The sequence below is a fragment of the Vulpes lagopus genome, chromosome 7 (genome assembly GCF_018345385.1).
Source record: "Vulpes lagopus strain Blue_001 chromosome 7, ASM1834538v1, whole genome shotgun sequence".
NCBI classification, from domain to species: Eukaryota; Metazoa; Chordata; class Mammalia; order Carnivora; family Canidae; genus Vulpes; species Vulpes lagopus.
This window is the reverse complement of record NC_054830.1, coordinates 112554316-112573955: the sequence shown is the minus strand read 5'-3', so window position 1 is coordinate 112573955 and position 19640 is coordinate 112554316. Positions and strand designations below refer to the sequence as shown.

The 19640-nt window shown below is 36.0% G+C and overlaps 1 protein-coding gene across 7 annotated transcripts in view; it reads right to left on the bottom strand.

The window, feature by feature from the left end:
- Positions 1 to 19640, bottom strand: part of RAPGEF6 (Rap guanine nucleotide exchange factor 6) — a 186534-nt gene that overhangs the window by 157514 nt on the left and 9380 nt on the right. For 6 of the 7 annotated variants that reach the window (XM_041762080.1, XM_041762085.1, XM_041762081.1 and 3 more), the window contains exons 2-4: positions 6707 to 6777; positions 5446 to 5502; positions 534 to 617 (exon numbers count right to left, since the gene is read on the bottom strand). In XM_041762080.1, coding sequence (XP_041618014.1) covers positions 534 to 617; positions 5446 to 5502; positions 6707 to 6777 — 212 coding nt within the window. Of the gene's footprint in view, positions 1 to 533; positions 618 to 5445; positions 5503 to 6706; positions 6778 to 19640 lie in introns of those variants that run through there. The other variant, XM_041762084.1, reaches the window with a different exon arrangement.

Sequence of the window (19640 nt, the reverse complement as noted above, 5' to 3'; positions counted from 1 at the left end):
ACTATTAAAATACATCACCCTCTCTATAACCGCTATTAATAGCAACACACCCAGAAACCATCAGATAAAATCCCATATAAAACTAAAGATCGGGGATCCCTGGGTGGCGCAGCGGTTTGGCGCCTGCCTTTGGCCCAGGGCGCGGTCCTGGAGACCCGGGATCGAATCCCACATCAGGCTCCCGGTGCATGGAGCCTGCTTCTCCCTCTGCCTGTGTCTCTGCCTCTCTCTCTCTCTCTCTCTGTGACTACCATAAATAAATAAATAAATAAATAAAAATTAAAAAAAAAACAAAAAACTAAAGATCAAAGATACTATGTCATGACGTAAACTTAAAGATTACACCCTCAGAAATATGAAATATCAGCTCTATCCTATTTCCAGTAATACCAGCAAACACATTTATAAAATATATCACCTACTGAGAGAAAATATACATCCGACAGAAAAAAGTTTAACATAAGAGAAAAGATAAATAGTTTTAACTTTAACTTTGCCTGCCACATAATCTAAGGCAGTAAATATAAACGTACCTGCATGGAGGCAAGACCATGGAGTCTTTCATAAGCACAGATCCAGAAAGCAGAATATACCAACATCTGGCAACAGTTTCTGAACTGTTAAAATAAATAAATTAATGAGTAAATCAATGTAAGCATTCACATGTATAGGACTCAAAATAAAAAATATGTAACATGATTCAATATATAATATGTAACATGAAATATATTCTAATATCATAAATCATTAAAGATCAATGTTATTTTTGGAAATATTGACTGCTGCCAAAGGTTTTTACAGACCATGTTCCCATGAGAAAATTGTAATCACCACTTTAAGATACAGACTTCAAAAGTATATTATGGTTATTAGCTCAATTTCATTAATTGTATCATTAGCTTCACATTCTTCATTTTGTGTAGTGGTTCATAACATTTGATGAAGACGGCAACTTAAATATTGTACTACATCTACATATCATAAAATCCTATTTTGATAACTTTTATATGTACTACTGATATTATTCGGAAATCACAAGTTCATCTATGTTCTATCTTCACTGACAACTATAATGTTAATTATGATCTATTTATTTCTTTTAAATTTTATTCTGACATAAAATGCCTACCAAATATTTCCTTTTATGTGTTTGAAAAACAAAAGGATACCAGATGACTTAATCTATTAGCATTTGCAGTGAGTTAAATCTCTACTGGAAACCCAGAATCTTGTTAGTTGTTAGTATATAAACTGATCTTTCTCACAAATATTTTTATTTACTGAACCTAAGGCTTTAATTAATTCCAGTATGTAAAGAGTTCTAGTAATATAAAACAAATCATTTCTGTGACCTGGAGAACTTTTTATCTATCTAGCTGTTTATCTGACATGTCAACTTGAATATCTAACAGAGAACTCAAACTCGACAAATTCACAGTCTACCTATCATTTCCTTCAAGTTTGTATCTTTTCCAGTATTCTCTGTTTTCAATGAATACCACCACCATCGATCCAGAAACCTAGGCTTCTAAAACATTCCACCATAGCACCCAGGGTAAGCTTTCTAGGTCAATCCTATTATTCACCATGAAAAGGAAAAATTGTCAACTTTCCAGTAGGTACTTTATTTATTCATTTTTTTAAAAAAAGATTTTATTTATCTATTTGAAAGAGGGAGCGTGCATGAGCAGGGGGAAGGAAAGGGGGAGAAGTAGACTCCCCATCAAGCAGGGAGACCAACATGAGTCTGGATCCCAGGACCCTGAGATCATGACCTGAGCCAAAGTCAAAAGTCAGCCAGTTACCCAACTGAGCCACCCAAGTGCCTCTCCAATAGGTACTTTGAAGTTCTTTTTAAATTTCTTCAAATCTTCATTGAAGGAAGATGTAAATGGCTGCACATCTACTTAAGGTTCTTTGTTTAGAAATCCGACTTTCTTATTTTTGTGAAATATAACTTAAAAGGAGGAATAAAATCAAAGAAACAGGGATCCCTGGGTGGCGCAGCGGTTTGGCGCCTGCCTTTGGCCCAGGGCGCGATCCTGGAGACCCGGGATCGAATCCCACATCAGGCTCCCGGTGCAGGGAGCCTGCTTCTCCCTCCGCCTGTGTCTCTGCCTCTCTCTCTCTCTCTCTGTGACTATCATAAATAAATAAAAAATTAAAAAAAAAAAATCAAAGAAACAATTTGCAAAAAATTAAGACAGAAGAAAGTTGTAATTGGATGTCACCACAAGCCTCCAATTTTTATCCTACTCAGCTGAAGTGGTCACAAAGTTGTCAGTAAATTCTAAGTGTAGGAAAAATTCTGAAGTTCACTTTCACCACAAAGAGAACCATGCCAGTCCATGAATAAGAAACTGCTCAGACCTTGCCAAAAAAAAAAAAAAAAAAAAAAAATTCTCCCTCAGAGCATGGTTTGGCAACACATCTGGCTAAGTAAACCCAAGGAAGGTAAAATGCTTTCATGTGGGCCATTCTATCTTTCTCTGGGTAAACACCTCTAGCCCAGAGAAGAAAAGCAAACTTAATCTTGTGAGATCTTATTCATTCAAAAGCTTCAGATGCTCCTAAGACCAAAAAAAATCTTAAGATGGCCTCCACCTGCTTCTCCAGACCCCTCTCCTGCTGTTTCCTATTCTTTCCTCATGGTGCTTGAACACATGGGTTTACTTTCCCTTTTTCTACCATGCTGCTTCACAGTTCAGATCAACTATACATACTCTTTTCTCTGCCTCCCGCAATCTCTTGAACCTAAATTCTCCAGTTAACTTCCACATTCTTTTTAAAGAATGTAACTCTTAATATTTTTAAAATAGTTTATTGAGGTATAATTTAAATACCATAAATGCACCCATTATAAGCACACAATTCAGTTTTCATGAAATTTAAAAGAACTGTGCAAAGATCACCACAGTCCAGTTTTAGAACACTTCTTTCTGTTCCTAACCAATAACATGCTCTGTCTCTATAAATGTGGCTTTCCTGGACAGCTCATATAAATGGGATCATATAATATATGGTGTTTTCTTCTTGCCTCTTCCACTTAGCATGTTTCTGAGGTTTAGCCATGCTGCATATACATTAATGCTTTATTCCTTTTTATTGCCATATAGTATTCCACTATACAGATATGTGACATTTTATCTATCCATTCATTGAATATTTTGTTTCTGGTTTTAGGTTGGAAATACAAATAGCGCTACTAAGAGCATCTATGTATAGTCTCTGTATGCACGTGTTTTCCTTTCTCTAATGATGTAAAAGTGGAATTACTGGGTCACGTGGCAAAATTGTTTAAGTTTTTGATAAAGTACCACTGTTTCCTATAGTAACTCTGACATTTAACATCCGCACCACCAACACATGAGGATTCCAGGTGTTACCATATTGGTGCCAATACTTGCTACTGTCTACATTTTTTACTGTGCCTATTCTAATGGCTATAAAGTGACATCTCATTAATTTTTATATGTATCAATTTTGTATAGAGTAAGGTAAAGATCTAAATTAACTTTTTGCAAGTAAATACTCAATTAACCCAGCATCATTTGCTGAAAAAACGATGCTGTCCTCCCTGAAATGCTTTAGCACCCTCAACATAAATCAACTGTTCACTGGTGGTTCCTTTTTAATCCTCAACTGTGTTATACCCATACTATGCACAGATCTTAGCTGGAAGTCATTTGAAAAAAAAAAAAACTGTTCATAAATACAAGGGTTTACTTCTAGGCTCTCAATTCTGTTCCAATGATCTATTTATCTATTCTTTTCCTTGACAGCACTTAAATGTTTAGCTTTTAATTAATTTTCTCTAGTCCATTCAACAATAAGCTTGATGAAGGTACTACACCAAGGTAAGCATAATGTATACCAGACAAACATTTAATAATAAATTAATGGATCAACAAATGAATGAAGATAGCTACTAAAATCCTTATGAATCCAGTTTAATGCTTTAAAAAAACGATGAATGTATTGGGCTGGTAAGGAAACATAAAAGTCAATACCATCCCAACTACCAGGCAATCTATATAATAAAAGAGGGCACCGCTGCCAAAATTTTTAGAAAAAACACAGGTTAAAGTATTTTCATCATCTTTAGAAAGGCAAAGACTTTGCTTTTTAAATTTTTTTTTTTAAATTTTTATTTATTTATGATAGTCACACAGAGAGAGAGAGAGAGAGAGAGAGAGAGAGAGGCAGAGGGAGAAGCAGGCTCCATGCACCGGGAGCCTGATGTGGGATTCGATCCCCGGTCTCCAGGATCGCGCCCTGAGCCAAAGGCAGGCGCCAAACCACTGTGCCACCCAGGGATCCCAAGACTTTGCTTTTTAAAGAGGACATGAAAAGCACTAATCACAAGAGAAAAATTGAGAGAGCTAGAAATTTCTCATCTCCAAAGGATGCCTTTAATAGAGTATAAAGGCAAGCCACAAAGCAGGAGAAGATACATGCAATGTAAGTATCCCAACAAAGGGCATGGATACAGAATTCACAGTAACATTTCTAATTGACAGAAATACTATACAAAACTCAATTAAAAAATGGTTAAAAACAAATCTGATTTCATAAAAGAGTTATCCAAATAGCCTACAAAAACATGAAAATCATTCAGCATCATCAATAAGCAGGGAAATGCAAAATAAAATCACAGTGAGATAACAAAATGAAAATGTAAGACAGATTCTAATGTCAGACTCTCCTCAATCTGATCACATGCATTTCTAATAGGGCACAAAACAGGGCAGCCTGGGTGGCTCAGCGGTTTAATGCCACCTTCAGCTCAGGTCGTGGTCTTGGGGTCCTGGGACTGAGTCCCACATCGGGCTCCCTGCATGGAGCCTGCTTCTCCCTCTGCCTGTGTCTCTGCCCCTCTCTCTCTGTCTCTCATGAGTAAATAGAAGTCTTTAAAAAAAAATAAAGGGCACAAAACACATGAAAAAAATGTTCACAGAAACTTTATTATTCATAATAGGAAAAAAATGAAAATAACCCTAGTCTCTATCAACAGTGGAAAGGATAAGTGAATTATGCTATTTTCACACATACAGTAAAACAGTGAAAAAGAATTAATGCAAAATATGGAAGAACCTTAGACATTTATCAAGTAAAAAGAAAAAGCCTGACCAAATCAATTTTTATCTATGTGGAGTTCAAAAAGAGGTAAAACTAATCTACGGTGATGGAAGTAAGAACTGGATTACCTTCCCAAAAAAGATGACTAGAGCCTCAAGAGAGTTGTTATGTTCTATATGTTCAGCTGGGTAACAGTTACTAATACATACTATTTTATTCATTAAACTTTTTGTGTACTATTTCAGTTTATGAGTATATTTCAATCTGCTCTAAAGATATTCCTTCCAAATAAAATGAATTTCAATGCTAAATGTCAAAATTTAAACATTTAAGCTATTAGTTTAAGCTAATTAAGGAAATACTTACCAAAAAAGAATTTGATTACCACTGTATCTCTCATAGCGTGCTCTTGCAGACATTAATCTAACATAGTAAAAAAAAAAAGTCAAAAATGTAAAGCTCTTATCTTCAATTTTGTTTTAAAAATACTGTTATAATTACTTCAACAGAAAATCTACCACTAGCTTCACTGAACTCTAAGAGTTTAGAAATACATATATCAAATGCAGTTATTCTTAAAAAATCAACTAAATAATATTAAGAGACAACAAACACAATACTTTTATGTATATTCTATAACCTGCCAATTCACACAGAGCAATGTTCCTTTCTTGTTATGGAAAAATATACATTTGTCTGATTCACTAGTGAATTCTTCTGCTAAGAAATTACTGGCAAAAAAAAAAAAAAAGAAAAAGAAATTACTGGCAGAGGCATGCATACACACACACACACACACACCCAAAATTTGTTCAATATATATATATGTTTGCATTTAAAAGATGCTTTTAGTATTACTAAATGCTCTAGCTTTCAGCTTTCTTCTTCTTCTAGACATTTGCTGATATCTGAATTATGTTACACAGAAAACAGAAAATAATTGGCTCTAATAATCATATTTGAGCAATCTGGTCTGGTCCCTAACCAGAAACTTAAAGATCAGAAAAAGTAATGGATGAACTGGTCATGGAATGAGCACACACTTTTAATTAAAACATTATGCAAATTTACAACAGTAAGTGCTTCATAACACTGAAAAGTGTTTTTATAAATGTAATTACAATGACATAAGGTAGCTCATTTTACAGAAGGAAAACTCATTTTACAGAATAGGAAAATGGGGTTTGGAAAGCTTTATGGGTCTTGTTCACAAGGAGCTCATATCAAATCAAGAGTCGTAAAACTTGCACTTTAACATTACATTATACCTTGCCCATCTTAAGCATCTGACATCATAAATATCGAAAAGAATTACAGAAAGTAAATAGTTTTTTTTCCACTGGCTAGACAATACTGAATACTGTGCTTTGCTTCCTATATTCTCATGTAACCCTCAAAACAGTGTAACAAAGATAATCACATTGTCTCTATTCTATGGAAGATAAAATTGCAACTTAAATGTTAAGTTTTGCTCAAGGCCCTACAACTAAGGAAAACTATGATGTGAAAATGGGAAGTCCTATGCTTATCCTACAATAAGCCCCCAAATGATTTGGCCCTGCAATTATCCATCCAAACTTATTCGCAAGTCTATCACATAAGTTCTTAAACAGAGCATCACACTTACCTAAGCTGATGCTCCCTGAGATTTGATAGTATTTCCATTCCATGAAGATAAGAATAAATAGTATTTAAATCCTAAAGAACAGAAAAAAAAATTAGATTATTATTCAAATGTATTTTTCAAAATAGTACCTCAAAGTTTTACTTTAAGCCAACAATTGTTTTATGGCAGAGCTATTAACTATGGAAGACTAATAAAATATCTGAATTAAAAGAAATCTGAAAAGGTAGAGAAGAGCTACCTCCACTCATACAGGAATTCCTCTTCAGGATGGCAGATGGCCTACTCAAGCAACACCAGAAATAAAAAACTTACTATTTCATATGAAAATCTATTTCATTTCTGAACAGATATAACTCTTCTTCCTTAGTGACATTCAACTATTCAATAAGGACTATCATATCATCTTAAGTTTTTTAATTATTATTTTCTCCAGATTATATAGTCTCAGCATTTGCACGTTGCAGACCTTTAATAGCATCCTGGCTGACCTATTTTGGACATAACCCAATTTGTCAATATTCCTCTAAAAATAGGACTTTCTAAAAAAAATTATTTCTAAAGAAACCCAGAGTGATATTAATCAACCACTAAACAAAAAAAGTCCAGTGGGACAATCCTATTATTCACTTTAGAAAGAGGTAGGGAACTTTTCTCTAGCTCTCATTCAGATAACTAGGTATTAAAAATCCCAGTATGATAATAGTATAACCTCAGCCTAGAGGAGTGCCAGAGTAAAAGGGAGATTGCAGGAGTAGTCCAAATTCCTGACAGAATAGTCTACTTTACCACTTATGTAGAATGCTACACATTGTACACAAGCTTAAATTCTCTATATAAAAGATACCTCCTTATTCTAAGAGAACAATGCTTTTATACCAGGACAAACAGCTCCCAAACACTGTCCTCCTGCTTTCATATCCAATTGGCCAAGATAATTATCAGATGACAGAAAAAAAGACACCTAAGACAACTCGTTTTAACAGATTAAATAGAAAATATGGAGCCACTAAGAAAAACAGCAATAATCTGGGATTCTAAAAATTACAACTACCAATTAACCATGATGGATTCAATGACCACACCATCTTTGCTAAATACATAGGAAAATGGGAATGAAAAAGATTTTTCTATATACATATATAAAGAATAAACTAAAAGAGGAAACCATAACAAATGAGAATGGTCTATAAATTTTTTGAAGACAGCAGATGTAGTAGTGATGTGAAAAATTAGTATTTCCTAAGATGGCTACAATGGTATTTCTTACCCTATATGCTCTTTTTCAATAGAACCTTACCACTCTGCTATCAAAAACTGGAATATTATGTGCCTTCCCCAAGAACCTGGTTGGTTCTGTGATTTGTTCTGATCAAAAGAGTATGGCAGAAGTAAGAATGTGTAACTTCTAAGATTCAAGGACCCTGAGACCACCAATGTCATGAGGAAGCCCACTAGGCTCATGGAGAGAGAAAGACAACGTGGGTCAGCACCAAGGCATCAGATTCATAAGTGACCTCTTCTTAGACAAGCAGATGAATGGAACTCAAGAGACTGATCTTCGTTGAGGTTCTGTGGAGCAAAAGAATCAATCTCCCAAGCAAAACCTTCTGGATTAAAGTAATAAAAGTTCCTGGGGATCCCTGGGTGGCTTGGCGGTTTGGCACCTGCCTTTGGCCCAGGGCGCAATCCTGGAGTCCTGGGATCAAGTCCCGCATCGGGCTCCCTCATGGAGCCTGCTTCTTCCTCTGCCTGTGTCTCTGCCTCCTCTCTCTCTCTCTCTCTCTCTCTCATGAATAAATAAAAAATCTTAAAAAAAAAAAAAAGTTCTTGCCAAACTCTGGCTCATAGTGAACTCACTGAGCCTGCAAACCCATCCTATAGTCCCTCTCAAATTCCTGAATATATTATAATTAGAATGTATACACTTGTTAGAATAACCCCCACAATGGGTCCATGACCTATGTGGTAAAAGCTGTAATAGTGGAAAAAGCCAAGTGGAAACCTCTGAAATTAACCATTTCCCAGGACAAGACAGTAAATAAAAGATAATATTGCTTCCAGAGAAGCAAAGGACAGCAAAGACTAGTGCCACCAGTAAAGACAATATTCAGGGCTGAGGGTCTCTATTTTATATTGTCCTCAGAAAGCAAATATATCCTACAAAACAACTGCAGACTGCCACAGACTTAAATTCCAATCCAACAGTCTCAACATAACACGGTTGCTGGAACTGATTAAACCTCAGGTATTGATTTGGTGAATATATTTTTTCTATTTCCATTACAAAAGGTCATTGGAAAAAGTTTCCATTCACACAGGACAATATTAACTTACAGTTTCTCCTTAGGGCTATTTTAACTCTCTACCATAAAACAACATGAAAACATCTAGACTTTCTGACCCATTATATAGATAATTTCTTGCTGAATGGACAGGATGAACAAGAGAATGACCAAGAGAAGGCTGGGACCCCAGATGGCAATACAATCATACTTCGGAATGTGAGCAATAAAACTATATGAGGAATCAAAGACTCATCACTTTCACGTTTTTAGGGGTAAAGTCATCAGGGGCATTTCAGGACTTCGCCTGTTGACAAATTACTGGGACTTCAACCTTAGGTCAAGACAGAGTAAGGATTGGAGTTACCTTCCACCATAAGCAACTAAAAAATAAATGTATGAAATAAGGTTTTTCATGAGCTAGGACATCAGGAAACAAAAACAGTTTAACAACGCCTGAAAGAGGAGAAACAAATGAAGTGATTTACATGATGATACTTTACTGCCTGACAGTACCTGTTGTTGAGGAGAAGGAGCTGGCAGTTTGGGGAATATAAAGTGGCTAGAGTTTGCAGAACACGAGAGGGCATGTTACACAGAGATAAAAAGTAGGTTCTGGAGACCAACATAAGGTGTCCCTCAAGTCTTAGGTTGAATATTGATCATCCTGTCATGCAGGGGGAAAAAATCAGACAAAGAAGTCAGGGAAAGAAAGATTTTAAAGATTTAAAGTAGTAAGTCCTCAACCAGGGATGAGTTTTTTGGCCCCTGGATAACAAAAGCAGCATTTGAAGACATTTTGGGTTGTCAAAATTTAGCATGCAAGTTGGGAGTGGTGCTACTAGCATTAGGTGACTAGAAGCCAGAGATGCTGGTAAAAATCCTCCAACACATGGGACAAGGACCCAGGATAAAGGATTACCAGAGCCAAAATGTCAAGAGTACAGAGGTTTAAATACCCTGGGAAGGAGGGAACAATACATAAAACTCACAGAAGGACAGTAAGGGTTCCTATTTCCATCAGAAAGAGCAGAAAATCTTGTAATTCACAGTGCAGTTAGTTGAGTACTCAGAAGGCTTTGAACTCAGTACTGGGGCAAAATTAAACCTAGATTAAATTCTACTCTGGCACTATGTCATACAGCTCAAAAAAAGGCCCAAAAAGGATCAAATAATTTCCATGTCTCTTAACTGTGTCCCAGAACAAAGCTGAGTAATATTTACAGGAAATATGAAAACACCCAGGACACATAAAGGTAAAAATCACAATCTCTGTTGTTCAATCAAACATTACCAGACATGCAAAGGAGGAGGAAAAAATGACAAAGAGGAGAAAAATCAATTAAAACCAACTCAGTAAATACACAGATAATAGAATTAGTAGAAGGAAAACATTTAAAAACGTACTAGAATTATATTCCATATAATCAAGAAGATACAGAAGGGATTAAGCATGTAAGAAGGAACATTAAAAAAATTTCAGAGATGAAAACAATATTTGAGAGGTGGAATACACTGGATGGGATGAACAGCAGTCCAGACTTTGCAGGTGAGATTATTAACTTGAAGACAGAAGAATAGAAAGCAAAAACAAAAGGATGGAAAAACTTTGAACAGAGCACTAGTGAGTTGTGAAACAACTTCAAGCAGCCTAACAGAAGTGTCACTAGAGTCAACTCAAAGGAAAGGGAGAACACCGGGAAGAGAATGGAGTTAACGGAAAATATTCCCTATTTGATAAAAACTATCAACCTGGGATCCCTGGGTGGTGCAGTGGTTTGGCGCTTGCCTTTGGCCCAGGGCGCGATCCTGGAGACCCGGGATCGAATCCCACATCGGGCTCCTGGTGCATGGAGCCTGCTTCTCCCTCTATGTCTTTGCCCCTCTCTCTCTCTCTCTCTCTCTGTGACTATCATAAATAAATAAATAAATAAATAAATAAATAAATAAATAAATAAATAAATCAAACAAACAAAAACTATCAACCTACACATCTAGAATGTTTAACAAACCCCAAGGACAAGAAATCCCAATGCTGGGCTCTGCACTTAACAATGGATTCTACTTGGGATTCTCTGTCTCCCTTCTCCCTTTACCACTGCCCCTTCCCCTGCTCCTGAGCACTCATGGGCTCTAAATAAATAAAATCTTTTAAAAAAATTTAAAAAATCAATGACCTCTACCTCTGAAACCAATAATACATTATAGGTTAATTTAATTTAAATAAAACTCTAAAAAATAAAGCCTTAACAACGATGACAAGAACATACTGTGGGTTTAAACTATACATACAAGTGTATCTCAATCACAGCACAAAGGAAAGGAGGTAAAAATGGAAATAAACTGTTGTAAGGTTCTTACAATACACGTAAAATAGTATAATCTCACTTGAAGAGAGACTGAGATAAATGTAAGACATATATTATAAACCTTAATAAACCTCATAGCTGTAGATTTTCTTGTATTCTATTTATATTTATATTTATATTCATATTTTTTATATCTCAACAATATTAATTCTTTCCCAGTCTGGGTCTTTTTTTCTTTTTCTTTTTTCTTAATAGGTGTGTCCGTACACACATACCTGCTAGGGCCCCGCCCTTTACGTTAAAGAGTCATCATAACCTGGCCAAACACCTACAAAATGTCTATCCCAAGGAAATGTGCAATTTACTTCTGAAATGAAGCTAACTTTGTTTTAGTGGCAAAACAAGTTAGAACTCTCATAATTTGACCTGCCAAATGAAGATAGGCTAGTGTCAAAAAGCACCAGAATTTTCTGAGATTTTCAACTGAATTTATGTCACATAATTTGTTTTTTGTTTTTTAAAGATTATATTTACTTATTCATGAGAGACACAAATAGAGGCAGAGAGAGAGGAAGAGACAGGAGAAATAGGCTCCATGCAAGGAGCCCGATATGGGACTCAATCCTGGGACTCTGGGATCATGCCCTGAGCCAAAAGCAGACGCTTAACTGCTGAGCCAACCAGGCATCCCATAATTTCTGTTCTTAAATCAGAAGACCTTTTGGGAACAAGATTGAAGATGCCATTAATAGCTGACAAAGAATTAGGAAGTCACTTCTCAATTTTAAACTATGCAGGAATTCACAAATTTTGAAATATATGTGCAGTATATTTCAGTTCTCTGCTTAAAGACAGGCTGACAAAATTTAACAATTTTAGATTCTAAAAGCCCTTCTTCAAATATCTGGAAGTTTTCACTGTTAATTGCCTTCAATCTTATTTCAGAGGGGACAATTTGGCCAAATGAACATGCAGTTCTCCAAGAGCATCTATAAATGCTGGTTGCGTGGACTCAAATAGAAATATTAGTAGTATTCCTATTGAGGGTGGCAAACTTTTTCTATAAAGGATGAGACAAATTCCAGGCTTTGTCATATGTTTTTTGTCACAACTATTTAAATTTTGCCTTTGTAGCATGAAAACAACCATATAAAGGTAGGTAAATGAATGGGTGTGGCTGAATTCATCAATAAAGTCTTAGTTACAGAATAGTTGGTAGGCTAATTTGGTCCCCAGGCCATACTTTGCCAACTACTAAAATGCATACGATCAAAAATACCTAACAAGGAAGTCAATCCATGAATGAACTCCTCTTTGGAGAATACTTCAGCTTATGAATTTTGGCAGAGGCTGAAAACTCTAGATTTTCATTCTTCTAACCTCACATAAAACTAGAACATTGGCAAACAATCTAAGTGCTACTAATCAGACATACATGTCCCAAATTTAGAATACAGTGATATCCACCAGCAAGAACTGCACAGAATCCATGCTGGCGGTTAGTGGTAGCAGCCGGGTCAATCAACACATGCAGTATATAGCTTATTGAATCCAAGTAGTGGACTGCTTGTGGTAGGAGTATGACATGGTTGCCTAGCCCCAAGTCTACTTCTCCAATAATCCCAGCAATTCTGTAGCTATCCAGCATCATTTTATTCCTTTTCTTTAAAGTAGACAGAACTGGGTTCTCTTGCATTTAAGTTTACAACCCTGATAGACACTTAGACTGGCACCATCAGCCTCACCTGGGAACTTGGTAAAAATGCAAATTCTCAGGCCCCATTCTAGACTTAGTGAATCAGAATCTCTGGTATAGGCCCCAGCAATTTGTGGTTTAATCAGGACTACAAATGGTTCTGATGTAAACTAAAATTTGACAACCACTGGTTGACAGGATGCATGCCATTCTGTGTTATTTGGCTGATAACCTATTAATGAGAAAGGGACTTAAGCACTGAGATGTCTAGTAAATCCTACTCCCTATGATGCACCTGGTTTGAGGGTCATAAGATGCTAAGCACTCATAAAACAATAGAAAAGATGCTCCCAAAACAAAGGATGGTTGTAGTACCAAGCTAGTTAATTTTCCCACATGATGTGTGGTTATGGTATTTTGTTTAAATGGGATAACAAGCAGTTGCTGACTGTGTAAAGTTGGGCTTAGAAAGGGGTTTCTTGTAGGTTTTTTTAAGTAGGCACCATGCCCAATTTGGGGCTCAAACTCACAACTCTGAGACCAAGAGTTGAATCCTCTACTCACTAGCTAGGCACCCTGGTTTCTTGTAGTTTTGTACCAACTATCTTTGAGATAGGCTTGAGGTATTATTATTATTATTATTAGGCTTAGTGCACCCAAGATCAATAATAGCTATTATAGAACGCCAAAAGAAACAAACAACAACAACAACAACAACAACAAAAACTTAACAGAGACAGAAGTCTTCTAGATAATTCTTGGTAGTAAAAAATTTAAATACTACATTCAAGGAGGTATAATCAATTACAGTGTGCACTTGAAAGCTGCTCTCTATTAAGCCTCAATGAGGGAAGTCATGATGAAGACGGTAAAAGTAGAAGTCATGACATTCCAGATCAGCAACACCAGAATGAGCCACCTGTTCTGTAACTACAACATACTGCAGAAATTAACCAGAACTATTAAAAAAAAAAATACTCTGGATTAAGGAATAAAATAAATTTTTTTTGCTTTTGGATAAGCAAAAAAATGGTGAGGAATGGTGATGACTCAGTTTCCTAAAACAGATCAACCATACCATCTCAGCCAGTCATGTCAGTAAAGATGGGCAAGCTGAGGTGTTAACACTGTCATCCTACAACAAAGCAGTTTTTTATATCCTTCAAACACTCCAAACCTAATACATCCACTGTAGATACATCCTATTGGTTTTCAATTTCATTTTTTAAATTAAAATATTAAATTTTTATTTGCAGCTCTGTATGAGGAATTAACAATCCTTTTAAGTATACATTCTCATTAAGTATGCCTTCTTCAATGTTGTGCCAAGCAGTGTGCTACTCCTGGAGTAAATCCCATCTTTCCGTTCTACTGATGGCCATTCTACACAGGCTTACAAATCCAACCAAAACTTAGAAAACACAGACTGGAATGCTTAAAGGATATTTTTCTGTTTCTTCAACTCTAAAACTAGTGAATTTCTTATCCTATGCTTAACTCATTATATGCAACTTTCAATATAGCATTAATTACCTAAAACACTCATTAACGAAGATATTTTAGGCAGTATCTTTTTTCCCCCTGGAAAGCAAGTACATTCCTAGATTTTTAACAATGAAAAATCTCCCAGGGTGGATCCTAAAAGCACTACAGATTCAATTCCAAGATATAGATAGATAGATAGATAGATAGATAGATAGATAGATAGATAGATCGATCCTGCAGCTACAGGTCTATACATAAAAACTTATAGTGAAGAATCCTCTACAAATCAACGTTAGGCTGAAGATAGAATAAAAGTGTAGTTAAAAAGCTGGGAATCTAGAGACAGCCTCAGGTTCAAATTATGCCTCTATCAGTTACTAACCATGTAATCTTGGATTATTTGCTTAATGTTAATTATCTGTACAAGAGGAACAAATAAACTACCTCCCTTTAAACATAAAATGTTAAGTGTGTAGTACAGAGACTATCACATGGTAAATAAGTAACATGTTAGTACTGCATGTTTAATATATACACATGCATTATAAAATTACAAAACAAGGATTAAATTACACTCACACTACTAATGCTATTTTGAATGTTTCTGACAATGGCTACAAGTTAACAATACCATACATTAAACACAATTTTATTCCACTGGTTTTCTAATGCATGAGGGGTAAATATATTCTGCAAAATGGCAGTAAAGAGCTTCACAATATTACCACACCTGGAGCCCAACCCCCAGTTTCTAAATACTATTTCCTTCTAATAGAACAAGGGTTCCTTGGATAAGTATCTGATTTTAACTAGGGCAAGGAAAGTATAAGCCTAAAACATCTTTTTGTACCAGAAAATAAGAAATTAAAGACCAATGGGGTCATGTCAAAAGGACATAGGAGATGACTTTGAAAGGACTCCCAATGGCTAAATTTGGAGTCATCTGATAATCAAAAGGAATAATGAAAATATTAAAAATACAAAAATAATCCTTGAAAGAACAGTCATTTTTTTAAAAAAAGAGGAGGAGGAGGAGGAGGAGGAGGAGGAGGATAGGGAAAGATGGGAAAGTTCTTCCCAGAGTCCTGGGATCAAGCTCTGCATGGAGTCCTGTATTGGGCTCCCTGATCAGCAGGGAGTTGGCTGCTTCTCCCTCCGCTTGTGCTTGCTCTCTCAAATAATAAAATCTTAAAAAAAAAAAAAAAGTCATGTTTATGAAAGTAAGAAAAAGGCAAAAGAACTGTTCCCTATTAAAGAAGAGTAGGGGCACCTGGGTGGGTTAGTCAGAAAAACATGTGACCCTCAATCTCAGGATCATGAGTCAAGCCCCAACATGGGGCTTGAAATAAACCTAAAAAAATATAATTAAGAAATGAAGACTAAAGAGTCTTAACAACCAAATGTAATGTACCCTGACTGGATCCTATATTGTGAAATATAACAAATATAGAAGACATTTTTAAAAATATGATGAGTGGTAAATTGTTATCAGGTCTGCAGTTTACTTTCAAATGGTTTAGCAAAATAAAGTATATGCTAGAGAGACGGACATAAGATAAAAATGGCAAAATATTGCATTGAGGTAAGAGTATGTAATAAAGGACCAAAAAAAAAAAAAAGGGATATTATTCTTCCCATGTTTCTGTAGTTTTGAATTTCTCAAAACAGAAAGATGGGGGGTGGGCAATGCATGACTGTTTTCTGTTTACTCCACAGGGTGACAGAAATTTCTAGCTTTCCTGAAACTTCAAGTCTCATTCAATGATCTCCATTCTTTTTTTCATTATCTTTTCCTATATATCCCCAATCATCACCATATGTTAACCTGTGTCCATGACACACTGCTCACAGGAATGTTCTCTGGAAAAGCTCATCTCATTCTATCAGTGAATTAGAATTTAGTCTTATCTCACTATACATTTTGGTATACCTTTTTTTTTTTTAAGATTTTATTTACTTATTCATGAGAAACACACACAGAGAGGCAGAGACATAGGCAGAGGGAGAAACAGGCTCCCTGTGGGGAGCCTAATACATGCCTCCATCCCAGGACCCTGGGATCACAACCCAAGCCACAAGCAGAGGCTCAATCACTGAACCACCCAGGTGCCCCTGGGTATATGTTTCTATAGTAAACTAGAACTTTTTAATTTAGATTAAAAATAATTACTTGAACATTAAATTTTATCAATAAAAACTCTAACATTAAAAAGTTATAACCTGAGATTTTTAGAGATGAAAATCCCAAATGTTATGCTGAAACACTGGAACTCCAAAAATTAGTCTGTGAAATCAAAAGACTAAAGATCAAGCATCTAATTACTTCTAAGTTCAAAGTTTAGGCTGAACTTCACCTTTCTGATCCTACTAGGTATTACACAGTTATCCAAGATATGCTAATTTCAAGTTTCACATGCACTTTTAATCTTTCTCTCTGCAATTTTTTATAATACTTGCTGATACATTCATCACTCATTCACTCCTCTGTCCTAGAACTCCCTTCCCCTCTCCCTTCTGTAATATGGTTCTCATTCGGATGGAAAACATTTAGTAACAACTACATGCACAGAATGTGAAATTAGAATACCTAGCTTTGAATCTTGACTCCACGGTTTTCTAGTTGTGTGAACTTAGACAAGTTAGTCTGTGATTCTGTTTCCCTATATGTAAAATGGGCATGACACCTTCTTTCAGTGTTTTTGGAAATGTGTATAAAGGTTTGTTTGTTTTTTAAAACAGTGACAGGCATCCAATAAGCATTATAGTATATAAATCTTAGCCATTCTTATGGCTATTATTACTTTTCTGCTCGAGATGCTCCTGAGTCTCCTTCACAGGCTTTGCCTTTCTCCCTTAAACATTTATAAATGTCCTCCTGTGACATCCATCCTTTCTTCACTAGAGACACTCTACCATCTGTAAAATCCTCTACATCCATAGTTTCAACTACCATATACATGCTAATGACACTCATATTTGTATTTCTAGTCTAGAGCTCTCTAGTAAAACTTACAACAACCTACATGTTCTAGAGCATAATGAACACTTTCACCTGGGAGATCCATCAGCATCTCCAGTGCAATAAATTGCAAAGCTAAACTCATTATTTATACTCCTGGCTGTGTCTTCCTCCTAGGTTCCCTGATTTATGTGATACACTCTTCTTCAAAGGTTCTGGCCAGAAAATTATCAATTCTTTTTCATAAATATCTCTGTTCAACATCCCACCTGTAGCAATTTAGGGATTTATTATTTCTCACTGGTAACAGAAAACAGCCTTCCTGCATCTAAGTCTGACCTGTAATCCATTCTTCATAGTCCTGCCAGAGTTAATCTTTCTGAAAATCAAACATAAACTCAACAAAGAGAAAACAGTCCTTCACGATCCAGATCCTGGCCATGTCTCCAGCGTCATCTCTTGTACTACTCATCTGCCCAGGCAACATGCATGTTCATGCCAAGCTCATCTTGTGGCTTTGACAAATACTGTTTCCTTTTCAGGAAACACCCACTATCCCTTCTTTACCTAATATTTACATATTGTAATCTATACTCAAGTCAGGATTCCCTTTTCTAAAACAGCATGAATGACACCTGCCTACTCTTTACTCATCTCTCCCAAGAGAGAGGGCCTCATTTTACAGCTATTACAGTACTTTAGCAGGCTGTATTTTAACTGTGTATTTGCCAGTCTCCTCCCATAAAGAACAAACTTTAATCTTTTATTCCTGGCACTTAGAAATGGTACATAAAAAATATTTACCACACAAATATACAATAGGCACTCTTTCTCAAAAAACATATGTATTCAAATCTGCCTCATTTAAGGAGCTTATTATAAATACTCCAAACTCCAGCTGGCAGTTGTGACACAACTCTTTGTAAAATACAAAAACAAAAACAAAAAAACCTTCTGTGATGAAGCCTTTTCGTATTAGCTGAATGCTTTTAAAAGGCAAAAATGGAATATACTACCAATCTTTGAAAACAATAAGTTATAAAATAGAATGCTGTAAGAAATCACTGACACAGATATCAAGCAACACCTGTTTTCATCCTACATAAAACTTGACAATTCTAAATTTCCATTACACTGATATTTTCCATTAAATCTACACAGCACCTTAAAGGACTACAGATAGCACAGGCAAGATAAAACAAGGGGAATTTACTCAGGAAAATAATAGACATCGATACAGATGACAAAAGTTCAAAACTTAAAATATGGCCTAAACTTCACTGTTCTGATGCAGACAAAGCAGTAGGGTGCTACTGGACTAAGGAAGTTACCAATGAATCATGTGACCTCGAATAAGCCATCGTATCTCTCAGGAGTGCAGTTCCTTTATCTATACACAACTCTTGTCACTAGCTCTTGACCTCACCAGCTAAAGTATTTCTAGAAGTGCTAAATATACATTCACAAATACATGCTGGCAGTGCTAAGTGTCTTGTCCGATGAACCCCACTATCTCTGCCACATGACAAAGCCTAAAGTCCCTGTCTGCCAAAGTTTTAGTTTATGACAAAGTAGTGGAGAGTGTCTTATAGTGGAGAGCATCAAATAGGGGTTGCTTATGCCTCCATAATTCCATGTTCTCAATAAAGTGGCTTGTTCACTTCTTATTTGCAGCAACATCTCAGTTTACACAGGCTGGTCCAAGGTCAAACCAAATAATAACCACAATGTCACAGAGCTCACAATCACTCCATCCTTTTCAAAGAACAGGACTTTGTCACATAGTCAAGCTCATCATGCCTGGCTGCTCCTCAATTCTGTCAAATTCTCTTGGGGAAGCCTCTTATTCTCTCCAAAGCAAAATTTTATGGTGTCCAAGTTCCGGAATGGCTACAGTTTTTTCTCAAGATGGGACTCTCCAATACATGTAAAATGAGGTGCCTGGAAGGGATGTTGTCTAATAAAGACCCCATCCAGATCTATGTTCTCTTTCTACCCAGTTAAGTTTACAAATGAAGGCTATAGGGCCCCAAAGCATAAATAAGTTCTTGTACTTTCCAAAAACCCTCTGAATGTGCATCTGCCATAGAAAAGCACAAGAGAATCTTTGTTCTGCCACCCTCAGGGATGTGCACAGTGACTCACTCAAAAATGACTCCAAGTACAATGGTTTGCTTTCGTCAATTCAGAAAAAACCTCTACA